At 53.1% G+C, this 18,763-nt stretch overlaps 2 protein-coding genes across 2 annotated transcripts; one reads left to right on the top strand and one right to left on the bottom strand.

Moving 5' to 3' along the window:
* Positions 1-5,931: 5,931 nt before the first annotated feature.
* LOC132780251 (interferon-inducible GTPase 5-like) lies at positions 5,932-11,453 on the bottom strand. Its single transcript, XM_060783851.2, has 2 exons — positions 10,703-11,453; positions 5,932-7,473 (listed from the first exon to the last, which is right to left on the bottom strand). The coding sequence occupies exons 1-2, from the start codon at positions 11,293-11,295 to the stop codon at positions 6,282-6,284; spliced, it is 1,785 nt and encodes a 594-aa protein (XP_060639834.2). The 5' UTR covers positions 11,296-11,453; the 3' UTR covers positions 5,932-6,281.
* A 15-nt stretch (positions 11,454-11,468) lies between these two features.
* Positions 11,469-14,341, top strand: LOC132780506 (interferon-inducible GTPase 5-like). The gene is made up of 2 exons (XM_060784221.2): positions 11,469-12,280; positions 12,870-14,341. The coding sequence occupies exons 1-2, from the start codon at positions 11,616-11,618 to the stop codon at positions 13,912-13,914; spliced, it is 1,710 nt and encodes a 569-aa protein (XP_060640204.2). The 5' UTR covers positions 11,469-11,615; the 3' UTR covers positions 13,915-14,341.
* Positions 14,342-18,763: the final 4,422 nt, after the last annotated feature.

The following is an 18,763-nucleotide window of genomic DNA, read 5'->3' as shown; positions in this document are numbered from 1 at the left end:
TGAACCAAGCAAAGACGGAGATCCTTTGGTTGGGCCACCTGGGTGGGAGGGAGGTCCAGCTGCCTACCCTGGATGGCCAGACACTACGTCTGTCACCTTCTGTAAAGAGTCTTGGTGTCTCCTTGGACCCTCTGCTGCTCACAATGGAGGCCCAGGTCTCGGCTGTGAACAGATTTGCATTTTCCCACCTTCGTCAGGCTAGGCGACTGGCTCCCTTCCTATCTAGGAACAATCTGGCTACGGTCATCTCGAGGCTTGACTACTGTAACACCCTGTACATTCATAAAATCATAGAATCCTAGAATCCAAGAGTTGGCAGAGACCTCCTGGGCCATCATCCAGTCCAACCCCATTCGGCTAAGAAGCAGGAATGTTGCATTCAAATCACCCCTGACAGATGGCCATCCAGCGTCTGCTTCAAAGCTTCCAAAGAAGGAGCCTCCACCACACTCCCTCCGAGGCAGAGAGTTCCACTGCTCAACGGCTCTCACAGTCAGGAAGTTCTTCCTCATGTTCAGGTGAAATCTCCTCTCTTGTAGTTTGAAGCCATTGTTCCATTGCGTCCTAGTCTCCAGGGAAGCAGAAAGGAAGCTTGCTCCCTCCTCCTCCTCCCTGTGGCTTCCTCTCACATATTTATACATGGCCCTCATCATATCTCCTCCCAGCCTTCTCTTCTTCAGCGTAAACATGCCCAGCTCCTCAAGCCGCTCCTCATAGGGCTTGTTCTCCAGACCCTTGATCATTTGAGTCACCCTCCTCTGGACATATTCCAGCTTAGAGTCAATATCTCTCTTGAATTGTGGTGCCCAGAATAACTCGGGACTATGTCTGTTCTCGTTTTTATTGTATTTTAAAGTTAATTGTATTGTTTTAATCTACTGCTGTAAACCGCTCCAAATTGGGAGTGGCGGTATACAAGTCAAATAAATAAAATAAAATAAAACCTATCATATCTGCCTGGATGGGCATCTGCCAGGAGGGCTTGGATGGTGGGGCTTCCCCTTTTTCTTCTGTTTTGAAGCACAATAAACTCCTAGCAGGGCCCTGCCTCAAAGGCTCCAACCCCAGGTGGAGGAGACCCAGGCCTGGCATGGGCCAAATGTGGTCCTCCAGGTGTTTTGGACTTCAGCTCCAATCATTCCTGTGGGGAATGATGGGAGGGGTCTCCATCAGCTGGAGACACCCCCCCCCCCCCCACACACACACACACACCAACTGTCGCTCTGGGCCAGAATGAAGAGAGGGGAGACCAAGGGACAGTTCCATCTTGTCTCCTGCGCTACTAAAATAATAAAATATAATATTTATAATATAATGTAATGCATTAGGATGCAAGGGAACAATGACTTCAAACTACAAGGAAGGAGATTCCACCTGAACATGAGGAAGAACTTCCTGACTGTGAGAGCCGTTCAGCAGTGGAACTCTCTGCCCCGGAGGGAGTGTGGTGGAGGCTCCTTCTTTGGGGGCTTTTAAGCAGAGGCTGGATGGCCATCTGTCAGGGGTGATTTGAATGCAATATTCCTGCTTCTTGGCAGAATGGGGTTGGACTGGATGATGGCCCAGGAGGTCTCCTCCAACTCTTTGATTCTACGATTATAACAATAATACATTATAATTATATATTTATATTACATGTAATATTACTAATAATATTACAATATAATTGGTATAGTACAATACAGCAATATTTAAATCTGTTATTGTACTATGCTAATAATATCATATATTGTATGTGTATATATACCTTGTAAATGTGAGTGGATCAATAGGTACCGCTCCGGCGGGAAGGTAACGGCGCTCCATGCAGTCATGCCTATGGCCACATGAGCTTGGAGGTGTCTACGGACAACGCTGGCTCTTCGGCTTAGAAATGGAGATGAGCACCAGAGTCCCAGAGTCAGACATGACTGGACTTAATGTCAGGGGACTACCTTTACCTTTACCTACCTTGTAAGCCGCTCTGAGTCCCCTTCAGGGTGAGAAGGGCGGCATATAAATGTCGTAAACAAATAAATAAATATATTGTCGAAGGCTTTCATGGCTGGAATCACTAGGTTCTTGTAGGTTTTTTTCGGGCTATAGGGCCATGTTCTAGAGGCATTCTCTCCTGACGTTTCGCCTGCATCTATGGCAAGCACCCTCAGAGGTAGTGAGGTCTGTTGGAAGTAGGACAAAGGGTTTGTATATCTGTGGAATGGCTGGGGTGGGGCCAAGATCTCTTCTCTGCTGGAGCTCGGTGTGAATGTTTCAGCTGACCACCTTCATTAGCATTTGAAGGCCTGGCTGAGCCTGGGAAAATGTTCTGTTGAGAGGTGTTAAGATGTGCCTGGTTGTCGAAGTGGGCATTGACAAACAGCAAAACAGCAGAGAGGAAACAACCAGGCACATCTTAACACCTCTCAACAGAACATTTTCCCAGGCTCAGCCAGGCCTTCAAATGCTAATGAAGGTGGTCAGCTGAAACATTCACACCTAGCTCCAGCAGAGAAGAGCTCTTTGCCCCACCCCAGCCATTCCACAGATATATAAACCCAGTGTCCTATTTCCAACAGACCTCACTACCTCTGTGGATGCTTGCCATAGATGCAGGTGAAACGTCAGGAGAGAATGCCTCTAGAACATGGCTCTATAGCCCCCAAAAACCCACAAGAACCTAAATAAATAAATAAGTCCAAAACACCTGGAGGGAAGGCTGAATTTGGCTCATGCCTGGTTGACCAGGTGCCTAGCGACTTTCCTTCAAGGGGAGCTGGGCCTTACCTGGATCCAAGAGGAGGGGCCCCAGCAGGGCCAAGGCGAGAGCCATCGGGCGCCTCATGGGTGTCAATGGGGAGACCCTTCTCTCTCTCTGGGCAGGTGAAGGGCAAGGCAAGAAAGGGCTTCTGTGGGGCCGGAGCCCTTCTGGGTTTTGGATATAGGGCCGGCCCTGCCCACACCCGCCCCACTCCCCTCCCATTGGGGCCTGGCACCGCACGAAGGCCCTCCCCCCCTTTAAGGTGGGTCCCTACAACATTAGAGCATTCCAGCTGTGCATGGCTTTCAGGGCGGAGTGGCCCAGCCACCCTTCCAGTGCCAGGGCCAGGGGAATGTGGCCGGACGGGTCTCGCCCTGGGATGAAGCGGCACCGGAGGCTACCACAATCAAGGCACAGGGCCTTGCTCTTTTGACCTCCTCCTGGGCCGCAGGGGCCACAGGGACCACCCTGCCTTTGCCTCCTTGGCCTCCCGCCTTCTTGTGGCCCAAAGGGACGTGGCAGCCAAAGGGACGTTTAAGCCTCACAAGGCTTGCAATGTACGCATGGACACCCCAAAGAGAACTGCGAAAGGAAGGGCTTTTGCCAGAGCAAAAGGGAAAGGAAAACACAAGGAACTGAACCAAAGCAAGTTTCGTGATGGAACAAATAACATAATGGGTTGTTGTAGGTTTTTCCGGGCTATATGGCCATGTTCTAGAGGCATTTTCTCCTGACGTTTCGCCTGCATCTATGGCAAGCATCCTCAGAGGGAGTGAGGTCTGTTGGAATTAGGAAAATTGGGTTTATATATCTGTGGAATGGCCAGGGTGGGACAAAGGACTCTTGTCTGCTGGAGCTAGGTGGGAATGTTTCAGCTGACCACCTTGATTGGCATTTAATGTGCTGGCATTGGCCTTTAAAGCCCTAAACGGTTCTGGCCCGACTTACCTGTCCGAACGCATCTCCTCCTACGAACCAGTTAGGACGTTAAGATCATCCGGGGAGGCCCTGCTCTCGGTCCCACCGGCCTCACAAGTGCGCCTGGCGGGGACGAGAGACAGGGCCTTCTCAGCGGTGGCCCCTCGGCTGTGGAATGCTCTCCCTGCAGATATTAGATCGGCCCCCTCCTTGCTGGTATTCCGGAGGAAATTGAAGACCTGGATGTTCGAACAGGCATTTAGCTAAGCAGTGTGACTGATTGATTATTGGAACACGGAATAATGGATAACGAGATTGGATAGATACTGATTCTAGTGATGAGACCTGATGGATTTGCTATACTGATGTAATTTTGTATTGATGCTATGTTTATTGATTGTGATGCTATTGTTTTAAATGCCTATTGTCTGTACTATGTATACTGTTGAATTGTTGTGAACCGCTCCGAGTCGCCCAAGGGCTGAGAAGAGCGGTATACAAATGAAGCAAACAAATAAATAAATAAAATTAATGGCTTGGAAGTGCCTGGGGGGAATCTTTTGTTGAGAGTGATTTGACGTGCCTGATTGTTTCCTCTCTGTTGTTGTGCTGTTGTAATTGTAGTTTTTTTAAATACTGGTAGCCAGATTTTGTTCATTTTCATGGTTTCCTCCTTTCTGTTGAAATTGTCCACGTTTCTTGTGGATTTCAATGGCTTCTCTGTGTAGCCTGACATGGTGGTTGTGAGAGTGGTCCAGCATTTCTGTGTTCTCAAATAATAATATGTTGTGTCCAGGTGGGTTCCTCAGGTGCTCTGCTGTGGCTGACTTCTCTGGTTGAAGTAGTTTGCAGTGCCTTTCATGTTCCTTGATTCGTGTCTGGGCAATGCTGCGTTTGGTGGTCCCTCTGGAGACTTGTCCACAGCTGCATGGGATACGGTAGACTCCTGCAGAGGTGAGAGGATCCCTGTCGACAAGTCTATGTGGACAAGAAGTCTACATAGGGACCACCAAATGCAGCATTGCCCAGACATGCATCAATGAAGCTTTTAAGCAGAGGCTGGATGGCCATCTGTCAGGGGTGATTTGAATGCAATATTCCTGCTTCTTGGCAGAATGGGGTTGGACTGGATGGCCCAGGAGGTCTCTTCCAACTCTTTGATTCTATGATTCTATGATTCTAAGGAACATGAAAGACACTGCAAACTACTCCAACCAGAGAAGTCAGCCATAGCAGAGCACCTGATGAACCAGCCTGGGCACAGCATACTGTTTGAGAACACTGAAGTGCTGGACCACACCAACAACCACCATGTCCGGCTAGGCGCAAAAACAAAGGAGGGAGCGGAGGTGGGAGATACCTCCAGCCGGAGGGGCTCTCTCTCTCTCTCTCTCTCTCCCTCTTGGTACCAATGACTGAAGAGAAAGTCAGGAGAAGAGGCGACTTTTGTTGTGCATGCCTCCGGATCCGAAGCGGGCCAGGTGTGGCGGCTCCGCCCCTTGGCCCACCTGCGGATTGGGGAGAGGAGAGGAGGCAGCTGGAGCGCCAGGGGATCGGGAAAGGGAGCCGCTCATGGGGAAGGGATCGAACGCGGAGAAGGATTGAGCGCCGGCTCTGCTCGCGCACCCGGTGGCCGGGTGGAGCAGGAACGAGAGGGGTGAGGGGAGGCTCAAGGGCCCGGCCCCTTTGGGAAGAGGATCGCCCAGCAGTGAGGCAAGAAAGCTGAGGCTCCCCCCGGACTGCTAGGGCTGTTGTGAGCTGAGGGGGGGGGGCGCTCCTCAAGCGGCGGTCGAGGGGCATTTACAGAGCTGCCTCTGCACCCCTGGCAAAAAAAGTGTTCTGCGACCGCTTACTTCGCATAATGGACGAGCCGCCCCTGGAGGGAGGATACAGAAAATTTGGCCTAAGCCTTCCTAGAGCTGATCGGCTTCAGATCACAGGTTGTCACAGTTTCCGTAAGATTTCCAGGCTAAAACCTTTGCACTCAGGCAGACTTTTAAAGAAGGTTTTTAAGAAGGCCAAATCAGGGGTGCTGTGGCTTTAGCTTTGAATACGTACTTTTTACAAAAGGGGTTTGGCTGCTAATTTCTAATTCTATTCTAATATTTGTATACTTTTGGATTTTAATTTGTATTGAAAATGCTTTTATTGTGAGCCGCTTTGAGTTGTTGTGAAGAGAAAAAGCAGGACCTAATTTGTTATGATGATGATTATTATTATTTCACTCAGACAACAGCCAGGCAGTGAAGCAGATATAACTGATCATTTCTTATCAATACTGTTGATGTTGACTTCTGTTTTAATGTTTGTATACTTCTATATTTTAAATCATATTGAAAATGCTTTTATTGTGAGCTGCTTTGAGTTCCTTTATGAAGAGGAAACGTGGGGTATAAACAAGCATAATTATAATAATGATTTGATGTATTGCACCAAAGCAGACCTGGGCAAACTTTGGCCCTCCAGGTGTTTCGGACTTACACTCCCACAACTATGGGAAACTCCAAGGCGCCTGGAGAGCCGAAGTTTGCCCACGCCTGTGCTCAAGCCACAGACAACAGCCAAGCCGCATTGCGGAGCACGTCCCCCAGGAAAGAGCCCCCCTGTGCTGTGGGGGGGGGGGGGGTCACATGGGTGGGTGCCCCACCTGCGTCCCCTGCCAAGCCCTGCTGAGGAGGCGCTGGGCGTCGCTGGCCATCTCCTCCAGGCAGTGGCCCAGCAGGGCGTAGGTGGCGTGGAAGGAGAGGCCGCCCGAGGCCAGGGCCCCGCAGAGGGGAAGGCGGTGGGCCAGGAGGTGGGCCAGGGCCAGCCCCGCGTGACCCGGCCCTTGCCCCGCCAGCAGCCCCTCCACCGCCTCCTGGCTGACTCCACGCCCCACGGCGCTGTGCACTTCTCTCCGCAGCAGAGGCAGCGGGACTCCCGAGCGGACGGAGAGGCGGGCCAGCGAGGCGGCGTCCAGGCCGAGGCTCCGTCGGTAGGAGGAGAGCGTGCGCAGCAAGAGCGGGACGTCGCAGGCGGAGGCCAGGCCGGGCAGAGGGACGGTGGCCACCAGACTGGACAGCAGAGCCACCTTCCAGGCTTCCCGGTGCAGGGCCTGCCGCTTGCGCTCAGCCAGGGCCAGGGAGGCGCAGGGCAGCGCCAAGAGCAGGGCCTGGCCTTTGTGTCCCGGGAGACCTCGCTCCAGCGCCTCTTCCAAGGCCGGGAGGTCCGAGTGGCGGGACTGGCATCCGCTGAGCAGGAAGAGAGGCGCCTCTGCCGCGGGGATCCCCGCTTGGGCCAGGCGGGAGCGGCACTTGACCCGGAGCCCCGCCAAGAGAGCATCTTCCTCCTTCTCCTCATCCTCCTTTGCCTTCTTGTCTTGCAAGGCCTCCGGGTGGCTGTCCACCCCCAAGTAGAGGAAGAAGCAGGGCTTTCCTCGAGCGGTCACCACATTCGCCAAACGGAGCAGACCCTCCCCAAAGGGCCCCGAGGCCAGGAGCAGGAAGGCGTCGAAGCGGGTCACGTCCACAGCCTTCGGGTCACACAATGGGAGCTCCCAGAGGGTCACGTTAGGGTAGCCTGGAAACGGGTGCGGAGTGGGGGTCTCTGGGGGGGACTCCCCCTCCACCCCCCACAGGTCCTCCAGCAAGGCGGCCCCCTCCTTCTGCCCCTCCTCCACGACGAGGGCCAGGTCCACCCGGGTGCTCCAGAGGGCTTCCAGGCTGCCCTCCACGCGGTCCGCCACCGCCGCCAGCCCCCCTAAGGCATAGGCCTCCTGGATTTCGGCCGCCTCTTGGTCACTGATCACCTCGAAGCCCAGGTCAGGGGGGGCCTGGACCCTGGAAGAGGGGAGGAGAAAGGTAAGCGGTGCTCACATAATAATAATTGAAGCCGAGCGTGCCCCCCCCCCCCCCCGCAATAAGAGATAATAACTTATAGTTCTGCAAAGGGCCAAGGACAAGTCTCAACCTCAACGCTGCAGGACTCCCTTGACTGGCTCAGTGAAATCTTTTGGACCTTTTCTCATGAATTTCATGCTTTTAATCATTCCCCATGAACCCTTTTGTTTCCCTTTCAAAAACATACTTCTATATGGACTTTTCCTGGTATGAATTATAGGCACATGGTTCCTGCTACATCAAATGTATCCTAGAGTTGGAAGAGACCTCCTGGGCTGTCATCCAGTCCAACCGCATTCTGCCAAGAAGCAGGAATATTGCATTCAAAGCACCCCTGACAGATGGCCATCCAACCTCCAAAGAAGGAGCCTCCACCACACTCCCTCTGGGGCAGAGAGTTCCACTGCTGAACAGCTCTCCTCTCTTGTAGTTTGAAGCCATTGTTCCATTGCATCCTAGTCTCCAGGGAAGCAGAAAACAAGCTCGCTCCCTCCTCCTCCCTGTGGCTTCCTCTCACATATTTATTATACACTAGCTGTGCCCTGCCACGCGTTGCTGTGGCCTATAGTAAAACTTATCAAAGTTGAGGTAGATATCTGGACTATTATGAAAGAGAGGTCCCTACCTATTCCTTCCCCCTTTTCCTCCCCCTTTCTCTCCTTTCTTCCTTCTCTACCTCTTTCTTTCTTTCACTACTTGGTTTCATCCCTCTCTCTTTCCTTCATTCCCTCCCCCTTCCTTCCTTTGCCTTTCTTCCCTCCCTGTTTGCTTCCTTCTTTCACTTTTTATTTCCTTTTATTTTACCACCATCATAACAATAACAATAATGCAATGCATTGCCTCTGGGACCTGACACCTCTCCCATTCCCCCTAAAAGGGTTTCATAGGAATAATAGCATAATAATAATAATAATAATAATAATAATAATAATAATAATAATAATAATAGAAATAACAACCTTTACCCGCCACGTGTTGCTGTGGCCAATCTTCCCTCTTTCTCTCCTTCTTTCCCTCCTTCCTTCCTTCCTTCCCTCCCATCTTTCCTTCTCCTCTTCTTTCTCTATCTCTTTCCTTCCTTCCCCCTTTTTCTTTCTTTTCTGCTGTCTCTCTTTTCTTTCCTTCCATCTTTCCTTTTCTTTCCTTTTCTTCTTTCTTCTTCCTCTAACTTTCCTTCCTTCCCCCTTTTTCTTTACCTCCCTTTCTCTTTCTTCCTTCTTTCCTTCCTTCCTGTCTTTCCTAGATTTTGACAGGGCGGGAAGGGGCGGGGTGGGGTTTGGAGGTGGCGTGAAGTAAAAGGAGGTAAGATTGGGGTGGGGAAGTGATGGAGCGTGGGGTTGTGTGTGTGCGTGCAGCGACGGGGGGAGTGATGGAGCGTGGGGTTGCGTGTGTGCGTGCGGCGGCGGGGGGGAGTGATGGAGCGTGGGGTTGTGTGTGTGTGTGCAACAACGGGGGGAGTGATGGAGCGTGGGGTTGCGTGTGTGCGTGCGGCGGCGGGGGGGAGTGATGGAGCGTGGGGTTGTGTGTGTGTGTGCAGCGATGGGGGGAGTGATGGAGCGTGGGGTTGCGTGTGTGCGTGCGGCGGCGGGGGGGAGTGATGGAGCGTGGGGTTGTGTGTGTGTGTGCGGCGGCGGGGGGAGTGGGGTTGCGTGTGTGCGTGCGGCGGTGGGGGGAGTGATGGAGCGTGGGGTTGCGTGTGTGTGTGCGGCGGCGGGGGGAGTGGGGTTGCATGTGTGCGTGCGGCAGCGGGGGAAGTGATGGAGTGTGGGGTTGCGTGTGTGTGTGCGGCGGCGGGGGAAGTGATGGAGTGTGGGGTTGTGTGTGTATGTGCGGCAGGGGTGTGTGTGTGTGCGGGAAGTGGCGCGGCGGGGCTTGGAGTGGGCATGGTTTCCGCAGAGGGAACGTTGGCCGGAAGGGCATGTGCGCGCGCCAGGGAACTTGCGGCTGGGCACCAATGCGCATGCTCAGTTGTTTTGCTGTTTTGTGAGTGTGTTGTTGTGTTGTTTTTCATTTTGAGTAGATACGTTTGTACCTTGTGGGTTGTGTTATGGGCATGGGAATTTTGGTTAAGTTTCGTTGGGGGATTTTTGAGTTTTGTTTTTTTGCCGTTTTGAGTGTGTTGTTGTGTTGTTTTTCATTTTGAGTAATATGTTTGTACCTTGTGGGTTGTGTTATGAGCATGGGAATTTTGGTTAAGTTTCGTTGGTTTTTTTTAGAGTTTTATCCTTTTGCCGTTTTGTGAGTGTGTTGTTGTGTTGTTTTTCATTTTGAATAGATATGTTTGTACCTTGTGGGTTGTGTTATGGGCATGGGAATTTTGGTTAAGTTTCGTTGGGGGGTTTTTGAGTTTTGTTTCCTCGTTGGATGCCCCTAACAAATTTATATCTTGTCATATCTTGTTATATCTGTCATATCTTGTCAGGTTTTACAATGTATTGTAATGTAATCTAGCTGAGTCATGCGCTGCTAATGGGCTTCTCTTGGAAATGCTGAGTCATGCCTTAACTGTATATAGGACATCAATTGGGGAATGTGTTCTGTCCTTGTCCAAATGAGTGTTAATGATGCAATCCTGGCTATTTGAACAGGCGTTCGAACAATTAGTGCAATGATTGGTTAATGAACACTGGAATGGATCAACGGATGACGAATTTGGATCATGTTTTTAATGATGAGATGATAGTGATTGGCTACTGCAGTAATTGCTAATTGTTTATTGTGATTAATTGTGTAATGGATTAGACTGCTAACTGTTTTTATATTGTACATTGAATTTCTGCTGTCTCTTATTGTTGTGAACCGCTGTGAGTCGCCTTCGGGCTGAGAACAGCGGTATAGAAGCAAAGTAAATAAATAAATAAATAAAGAATCCTGGGTTTGAGTTAAGTCAATGAGCTGGTAACCAACCGGAGATTGCTATGTGTAAATGTACAGAATTGTATATAAGGAAGTCATGTACAGTGTAGTCTTTCTCTCTCCTTGTGTTGTGATGCTGTTTGCTGAAGGCTCTGTGTATCTGATTAAAAGAACCTGTCTGCTAAGACAAGATATAACTGTGTGGAAGTTAAGGAAATGTCTACAAGGTCCTTAAGGAGGAAGTCAACATAACACCAATTAAGAAGAGTCAACACCTGTCCCCCCGTCCCCCCTCCCCCCCGTCCTTGCTCACCTCTCTCGGGCGCTGAGCTGGGCGTGGAGGGCGTCGCGGAGGTGGGGCAGGTCGAGGTCACGGGGCTGCAGGGCCGAGACCAGGAAGACGGCTCCGGCCTCCTCTTGGCCCAACACCTCCTCCTGGGTGACCTCCCGGAGGGCGAGCAGGGCTTGGGGGCGGTCGAAGGGGAGGGACTGGAGGAGGAGGAGGCGGCGGAAGGTGTGCAACTCCAAGTCGGCGCGGCTCCGGACGAAGAAGACGCTCCTCCCGGCGGCGCGCGCCTCCCGGGCCAAGCTCCGCGCCCTCGCCCCGAAGTGGCCCCGCCGCCCGGCCAGGAGCAGCACCGCCACCGCCTCCGCCTCCGCCACCCAGCGCCCCGACGACCCCCCGTCGTCCTCCTCCTCCTCGTCCTCCTCCGGGAGGGAGAGCTCCCAGAAGAGCCAGTTGGGGCGCTGGGGGTGTTGGCGCAGCGAGGGGGGCTTCCCTTTTGGAGCAGGCTTCTTCTTCACCTCCTCCTCCTCTTGGCCCCCCAACAGTGCGTCCAGCAGCGCCGTCTTGCCCGCCCCCGGGGGGCCCGCCACCACCACCGAAGCCTCGCCCCGCGACGCCATTCTCCGCCAAAGAAGGGGGGCAGGAAGGACGGGAAGGAGACCCCCCCCTCTCTCTCTCTCAGGAAAGCCGGGGCTCGCCCCCCGACGCCGTTCCCCGCCAAAGAAGGGAGACGCTAAGGAGACCCCCTCCCTCTCTCTCTCTCTCTATATCTGAGGAAGGCTTTGGGGGGGGGGGGGGGAGGAAGGGCAGGAAGGGGAGGAGGCTTCTCCGCACTGCGGAAAGGGGGGAGGACAGGAAGGGGAGGCGCCTCCCCGCTTGCCTGCCTGCCTGCCTCTCCGTCGGTGGATCCGTGTCTCCCTCCCTCCCTCCCTCCCTCGGGATGGCGTGCTGCGAGGCGGAACCGGCCGCCCCCTCCCCTTGGCTCCCGGAGGCGCGGGTGGGCTTCGTGGGGGCGCGGCGCGGGTCCGGGGCGAGCTGGCTGGTGCGGGCCTTGTCCGGGCAGCCGCTCTTCCCCTCCACCGACGCCGGGGCCTTCTTCCGCCGCAAAGACGGCCCCCCCGAGGGTCCCGCGCCCCACCGCCACTTCCCGCAGCTGGCCCTGCACGACCTGGGCGCCCTCCCCGCGCCCGCCCACCCCCCGCTCTCGCTGCCCTCCTTCCGCTGCCTGGTGCTGGTGGCGGGGCCGGAGGACGACCTCGGAGGGGAAGGGGAAAAGGAGGAAGGGTCCCCGCTGCGCGCCCTCCGCCGCGCCGCCCCCCGCGCCGCCCTCCTCCTCGTCCGCAGCGGCGCCGACGCGCAGAGCCACACCCAGAGGCGCAGGGCGGGGCTGTGGGGGCGGGGCCCCCAGGAGGAGGAGCAGGAGGAAGAGTGGCAGCGGCGCGAAAGGGGCCACCTGGAGGAGGCCCTGCGCCGGGAGGGGCTCGACCCCCGCGACGCCTTCCTGCTCTCCGCCCTCCAGCCGCATCGCTACGACTTCGCCCGCTTTGAGCACCGCCTCGTGCTCGGGGTCCTGGGCCTGGACATCCTAGGGAGGGGCGTGGACAGGTGAGCAGGGGGTTTGCGCAGGTGAGCAGAGGGGTGTGGACAGGTGAGCAGGGGGCATGCACAGGTGAGGAGGGGGTGTGGACATGTGAGCAGGGGCTGTGCACAGGTGAGCGGGGGACATGGACAGCTGAGCAGGGGACGTGTACAGGTGAGTGAGGGGCGTGCACAGGTGAGCGGGGGCGTGGGTAGGTGAGCGGGGCGTGGGCAGGTGAGCAGGGGGCGTGCACAGATGAGCAGGGGGCATGCACAGGTGAGCGGGGGGGCGTGCACGGGTGAATGGGGGTGTGCACAGGTAAGCGGGCGGCGTGGACAGGTGAGTGGGGCGTGCACAGGTGAGCAGGGGGCGTGCACGGGTGAATGGGGGTGTGCACAGGTAAGCGGGCGGCGTGGACAGGTGAGCGGGGGGCGTGCACAGGTGAGCGGGGGCGTGCACAGGTGAGTGGGGGGCAGTCCAATACCTCGGAGCGTCTTCTTTGCCAATGAAAGAAGCGGTCCTCCTCAGCGGTGGGGGTGCTCCCACCCAGGGCCAACAGCACTAACCCCTCCTCTTTCTCTCCCCCCCTTTCTCTCCCGCCTCCCCCCCCCCCAGGAGCCCCCAGGACTTGTCTGCAGCCAGCTGGAAGCGGGCGGAGGAGCTCTTCCAGGCCTGCCAGCCTGGGGGTCTCCTAGCACTGCCCGCCACCTTCCGCTCCACCCTGGAGGAGCCCGCAAGTGCCCGCCTGGAGGTGGCCCTGGTGGGGGAGGCCGGCCCCCTGAAGTCCTCCCTGCTGCGGGCCCTGCTGGGGGAGGGGGAGGAGGAGGAGGAGGAGGAGGGGTGGCCCCCCTGGAAGGCCCGCCCCCTCCCGGGCTCGCTCCTCCCCCGGGCCTTCCTCCGGGACGTGTCTGGAGGGCCCCCCCTGGCCCTGCACCTGTCCCGCTTTGACCTCATCCTGCTCGTGTGTCCTCAGGAGGGAGAAGCCCACCAGCACCTGATGGCAGCCGTCACCTCCGCAGGGAAGGAGGCCTTCCTCATCCGGAGCCAAGCTGAGGCCCAGGAGGAGAAGGAGGAGGAGGGGAAGGGCAGTGCGGACCCCTCCCCCAGGGCCTTCCTGCTCCCGGATGAGCTGCCCCTCCTCCTCGAGGCCCTCCAGAGTGGGGGTCCCGGCTGGAAGCGGCAGGCACTGCGCTCGTCCCTCCCGGAGGCGCTCTCGCTGCTCGTGGCGGAGAAGGCGGGGGCGCTGAGGCGGGAGGCCTGGGAGCGGGCCCTGGGCGCCATCCCCCCCTCGTGCCCCCCACAGGAGGCGGCCGCGGAGCTCCTTGCGGCCCTGGGGGGCTTCCGCCGGGAGCTGGGCCTGGAAGAGGCCTTCCTGGAGGGGGAGGCCGGGATGGGGCCCGAGGAAGCGGCTCAGGTGCTGCAAGCGGAAGCCAGGAGCCCCTTTGCCCACCCCATGGCCCCCGAAGCGCTGCTGGGCCTCGTCGCCGGACCCCCCTCCCTGGCCAGCTGGGCCTGGAGCTTTGTGCCCTTCTTCGGGTGGGGCGCTCAGGCGGAGGGACCGGTCCCCTTCGCAGACGCCTACCGGGTGTTGCAGAGAGCGGTGACGGAGATGGCGGAGGACGCAGAGAGGGTGCTGCGGAGGGCCCTCCTGAAGGAATAGCCCCCCTTGTGCTGGTGAACAAGCCCTATGAGGAGCGGCTTAAGGAGCTGGGCATGCTTAGCCTGAAGAAGAGAAGGCTGAGAGGAGACAGGATGAGGGCCAGGTATAAATATTAGGCTTGGGCGATCAAGAAAAAAAATGGTTCTAAACTCGTTTTGTTTCTAGGCTGCGCTAGCATTTCAAAATTCTGAGGACTTCCAAAATTTAAGATTTCAAAATTTCGTAAATTTCGTAAATTACAAGTCGATTCGTTAATGGCGGATGCGATTGCGCAATATGCTAAAAAAACCTCCAAATGGGACAGGGGGATCTTCTATTATATTATTATTATTATATTATTATATTATATTGTTGTATATTATATTATAATATTATTATATTATATTATTGTATATTATATTATATTATCATATATTATATTATATTATTATATTATATATAATAATAATAATATAATATATAATATAATATAATAATTTATTATATTATATTATATATTATATATTATTTATATATATTATATTATAATATACACTTATAATATAATATTATAATAATATAGTAATACAATATATAATATAATAATATAATATAATATACAATACTATAATATAATAGTGTTATAACAATATAATATAAGAAAGAGGAGGGAAGCAGCAGAGCAAAGGGACCGGAAGTGGGGTAAATGCAAGATTGTAAAACTTGCACCAGACATACGAAAATAATTACAAAATAATTACGAAGTAATTACGAAATAAATTGGAAAAATTGTTTCGATTCTTAATTACTCCTCACACTACTCCTGCATGGCTCGATATTGGATCGTAAGCTAATTTAAATACGAATCAATAACGAATTACGAAATTAACGAACTGGATCGCCCAAGCCTAATAAATATGTGAGAGGAAGCCACAGGGAGGAGGAGGAGGAGGAGGAGGAGGGAGCACGCTTCCTTTCTGCATCCCTGGAGACTAGGCCGCAAAGGGAGATGCCACCACGGTTGGGCGGCCTGAGGCATCGCAGGGCAAGAGTGGTGACCCCTGCTGCGTCCTTCGCGTTCCGCTGTGCGTGCCGGACAGCCCGCGCTTGCGTGCTCGCCTTCCAATTTGCTTGCAATAACAACATCGTCCAGGGCTCTCCTGGACGAGGCTGAAGGGTCCGGCCTGGCTTCACACACGACAGGCCGGCACAACGCAGGAGGAAGAAGAGGCCAGAATGAGATCGGTCAAGCCTCTCGGATTTATTTATTTATTTATTTATCGTGTCAGGAGCGAGCCAAAACAATTGTATTGCATTAAAAAAAAAAAACAAACAAAACACAAAGTTTGCAGACTTGGAATTCTATGGAATGTCCTTCGAACAGTTCTCACAATCAGAAAGTTCTTCTAATGTTCAGATGGACGTGGCTATCACATCTCCTCTCAGGCGGCAAAAAAAGCAATGGGATTTTGTCCTGCATCAAGAGGAGGAGCCTAGTGCCTAGATCCAGGGAAGTCCTGCTCCCCATGCTCTATTCCGCTTTGGTTAGACCACTTCACCTGGAATATTGTGTCCAATTCTGGGCACCACAATTCAAGAGAGATATTGACTCTAAGCTGGAATGTGTCCAGAGGAGGGCGACTAAAATGATCAAGGGTCTGGAGAACAAGCCCTATGAGGAGCGGCTTAAGGAGCTGGGCATGTTTAGCCTGAAGAAGAGAAGGCTGAGAGGAGATATGATGAGGGCCATGTATAAATATGTGAGAGGACGCCACAGGGAGGAGGGAGCAGATCAAGGGTCTGGAGAACAAGCCCTATGAGGAGCGGCTTAAGGAGCTGGGCATGTTTAGCCTGAAGAAGAGAAGGATGAGAGGAGACATGATGAGGGCCATGTATAAATATGTGAGAGGAAGCCACAGGGAGGAGGAGGAGGGAGCAAGCTTGTTTTCTGCTTCCTTGGAGACTAGGACGCAATGGGACAATGGCTTCAAACTACAAGAGAGGAGATTCCATCTGAACATGAGGAAGAACTTCCTGACTGTGAGAACTGTTCAGCAGTGGAACTCTCTGCCCCGGAGGGAGTGTGGTGGAGGCTCCTTCTTTGGAAGCTTTTAAGCAGAGGCTGGATGGCCATCTGTCAGGGGTGATTTGAATGCAATATCCTGCTTCTTGGCAGAACGGGGTTGGACTGGATGTCCAATGAGGTCTCTTCCAACTCTTGGATTCTATGATTCTACGATTCTCTTCTTTTTAGGCTAAACATGCCCAGCTCCTTAAGCCGCTCCTCATAGGGCTTGTTCTCCAGACCCTTGATTATTTTAGTTGCCCTCCTCTGGACACATTCCAGCTTAGAGTCAACATCTCCCTTTGGACACAGTATTCCAGGGGTGGTTATTAATTTATCGTGTCAAGAGTGAACCAAAACAGGTGTATTGCATTAAAAAACACAAACAAACAAACAACACAAAGTTTGCAGACTTGGTATTCTATGAAATGTCCTTTGAGCAGTATCTGGCCCCTTGGAGTGCCTCTGGTGTTGCTGCAAGAAGGTCCTCCATGGTGCATCATGTGGTGGGGTCAGGGTGCATTGCAGCAGGTGGTCAGTGGTTTGCTCTTCTCCACACTCTCATGTCATGGACTTGGCTTTTTGGCCCCATTTCTGCATCTCGTGGTGCCAGAGCGCAGTCTGTTCAGCGCCTTCCAAGTCACCCCGTCTTCTCTGTGCCCAGGGGGGAGTCTCTCATTTGGTATCAGCCATAGATTGAGATTCTGGGTTTGAGCCTGCCACTTTTGGACTCTCGCTTGCTGGGGTGTTCCAGCGAGTGTCTCTGTATTAATTTACAGTATTTCTCTTCTGCCCATCTCACCCCGCAGGGCAAACATCCAGTGCCAAAGACACACAACAGATAAGATAGAAAGTCATAGGCTAGTATTTAATTTTCTGGCCGCCAGGGGAGCTCTCGCTTTCATCGTCCATCTGCGACACTGATGAAGTACTTCCGCATTCCCCGCATGCTTTTTTGCTGGAGTGTTTTGCTGGAGTCTTTTTTATGGCCTCATAAATTAGTTAATTTAGCCTCCCCACACATAGGTGGTACCTAATTTTTCCTTCTTGACAGATACAACTGTCTTTCGGGTTGCAAAGGTCGACAACAAGCTACACAATTGGTGAGAAGCTCACTCTGACTTGGGCTGGCTTTGAACTCATGACCTTTTGGTCCGAAGGGATCTTAATGCAGCTGACACTCAGACAGCGGCGCCACAGTCCTGTAGATCAATGTTTCTCAACCTTCCTAATGCCGTGACCCCTGAATACAGTTCCTCCTGTGTGGTGACCCCCAACCAGAACATTATTTTCATTGCTACTTCAGAACTACAATTTTGCTCCTGTTCGGAATGCTCCTAATGTAAATATCGGATCTGCAGGATGTATTTTAAATCACTGGACCAAATTTGGCACAAATACCCGATACTCCCAAATTTGAATACTGTTGGAGTTTGGGGAAAATAGACTTGACATTTGGGAGTTGTAGTTGCTAGGATTTATAGTCCACCTACAATCAAAGAGCATTCTGAACCCCACCAATGATGGAACTGAACCAATCTTGGCACACAGAACTCCTACGAACAATAGAAAATACTAGAAGGATTTGGTGGGCACTGACCTTGAGTTTGGGAGTTATAGTTCACCTACATCCAGAGTTTGGGGAAAATAGACTTGACAATTGGGAGTTGTAGTTGTTGGGATTTATAGTTCACCTACAATCAAAGAGCATTCTGAACTCCACCAATTATAGAACTGGGCCAAACCTCCCACACAGAATCCCCGGGACCAACAGAAAAGGCTGTGTTTTCTGATGGTCTTTGAGGACCCCTCTGACACCTCCTCGCAACCCCTCTAGCGGTCCCGACCCCCAGGTTGAGAAACGCTGCTGTAGATCTTAGAAAACTATTTCTTGATTTAAGTTGTCAGTGTGCTGGCTGATACCCAAAAAGAGGATGGGCCGGAGATGTCACTGCCTTGGTCCTTTCACTATTGGTTGCTACTTCCTGGTTTGAGCCTGCCACTTTTGGACTCTCGCTTGCTGGAGTGTTCCAGCGAGTGTCTCTGTAGATCTTAGAAAGCTATTTCAAGATTTAAGTCGTAGACGTGCTGGCTGATACCCAAAAAGGGATGAGCTGGGGATGTCTCTGCCTTGGTCCTTTCACTATTGGCTGGTACCCCTTGCCACTTTTGGACTCTCGCTTGCTGAGGTGTTCCAGCGAGTGTCTCTGTAGATCTTAGAAAACTATGTCTGGATGTAAGTCGTTGACATGCTGGCTGATACCCAAACAAGGGATGAGCTGGAGATGTCTCTGCCTTGGTCCTTTCATTATTGGCTGCTCCTTCCCAGAGGATGTCAGGTGGTGCAATACCGGCTAAGCAGTGTAATTTCTCCAGTGGTATAGGGCGCAGGCACCCCGTGATGTAGCATGTCTCATTAAGAGCAACATCTACTGTTTTAGCGTGGTGAGATGTGTTCCACACTGGGCATGCATACTCAGCAGCAGAGTAGCACAGCACAAGGGCAGATGTCTTCACTGTATCTGGTTGTGATCCCCAGGTTGTGCCAGTCAGCTTTCCTATGATATTATTTCTAGCACCCACTTTTTGCTTGATAGGCAAACCTATGGACAGGGCAGACACAATTGGAAGTGCCTGGTCAGCAGTGGCTAAAGGCCACAATTCTTTTGTTTACATATGCAAAGAAAGGATACCTGTTTGGCCTCAAGCGGGGCTGCAGTGGAGGGGCAGCGGTCCGGCTGGTGGCACTGAGGGTCGGAAGGATGGCCAGAGTGGCACCTGCAGGGGGGGGGGGTCTGACAGGCG

Source organism: Anolis sagrei, chromosome Y, assembly GCF_037176765.1.
Source record: "Anolis sagrei isolate rAnoSag1 chromosome Y, rAnoSag1.mat, whole genome shotgun sequence".
NCBI lineage: Eukaryota > Metazoa > Chordata > Lepidosauria > Squamata > Dactyloidae > Anolis > Anolis sagrei.
The sequence above is the reverse complement of the archived record's forward strand: the minus strand, read 5'-3'. Positions and strand labels throughout refer to the sequence as shown.

Excerpts from the sequence above, each read along its gene's own strand:
- LOC132780251 (XM_060783851.2), bottom strand. The coding sequence starts at position 11,295 with ATGGCGTCGCGGGGCGAGGCTTCGGTGGTGGTGGCGGGCCCCCCGGGG. Across the intron at positions 7,474-10,702 it reads CAGCTCAGCGCCCGAGAGAG|GGTCCAGGCCCCCCCTGACC; the intron begins GTGAGCAAGGAC and ends CCCCTCTTCCAG.
- LOC132780506 (XM_060784221.2), top strand. The coding sequence starts at position 11,616 with ATGGCGTGCTGCGAGGCGGAACCGGCCGCCCCCTCCCCTTGGCTCCCG. Across the intron at positions 12,281-12,869 it reads CTAGGGAGGGGCGTGGACAG|GAGCCCCCAGGACTTGTCTG; the intron begins GTGAGCAGGGGG and ends CCCCCCCCCCAG.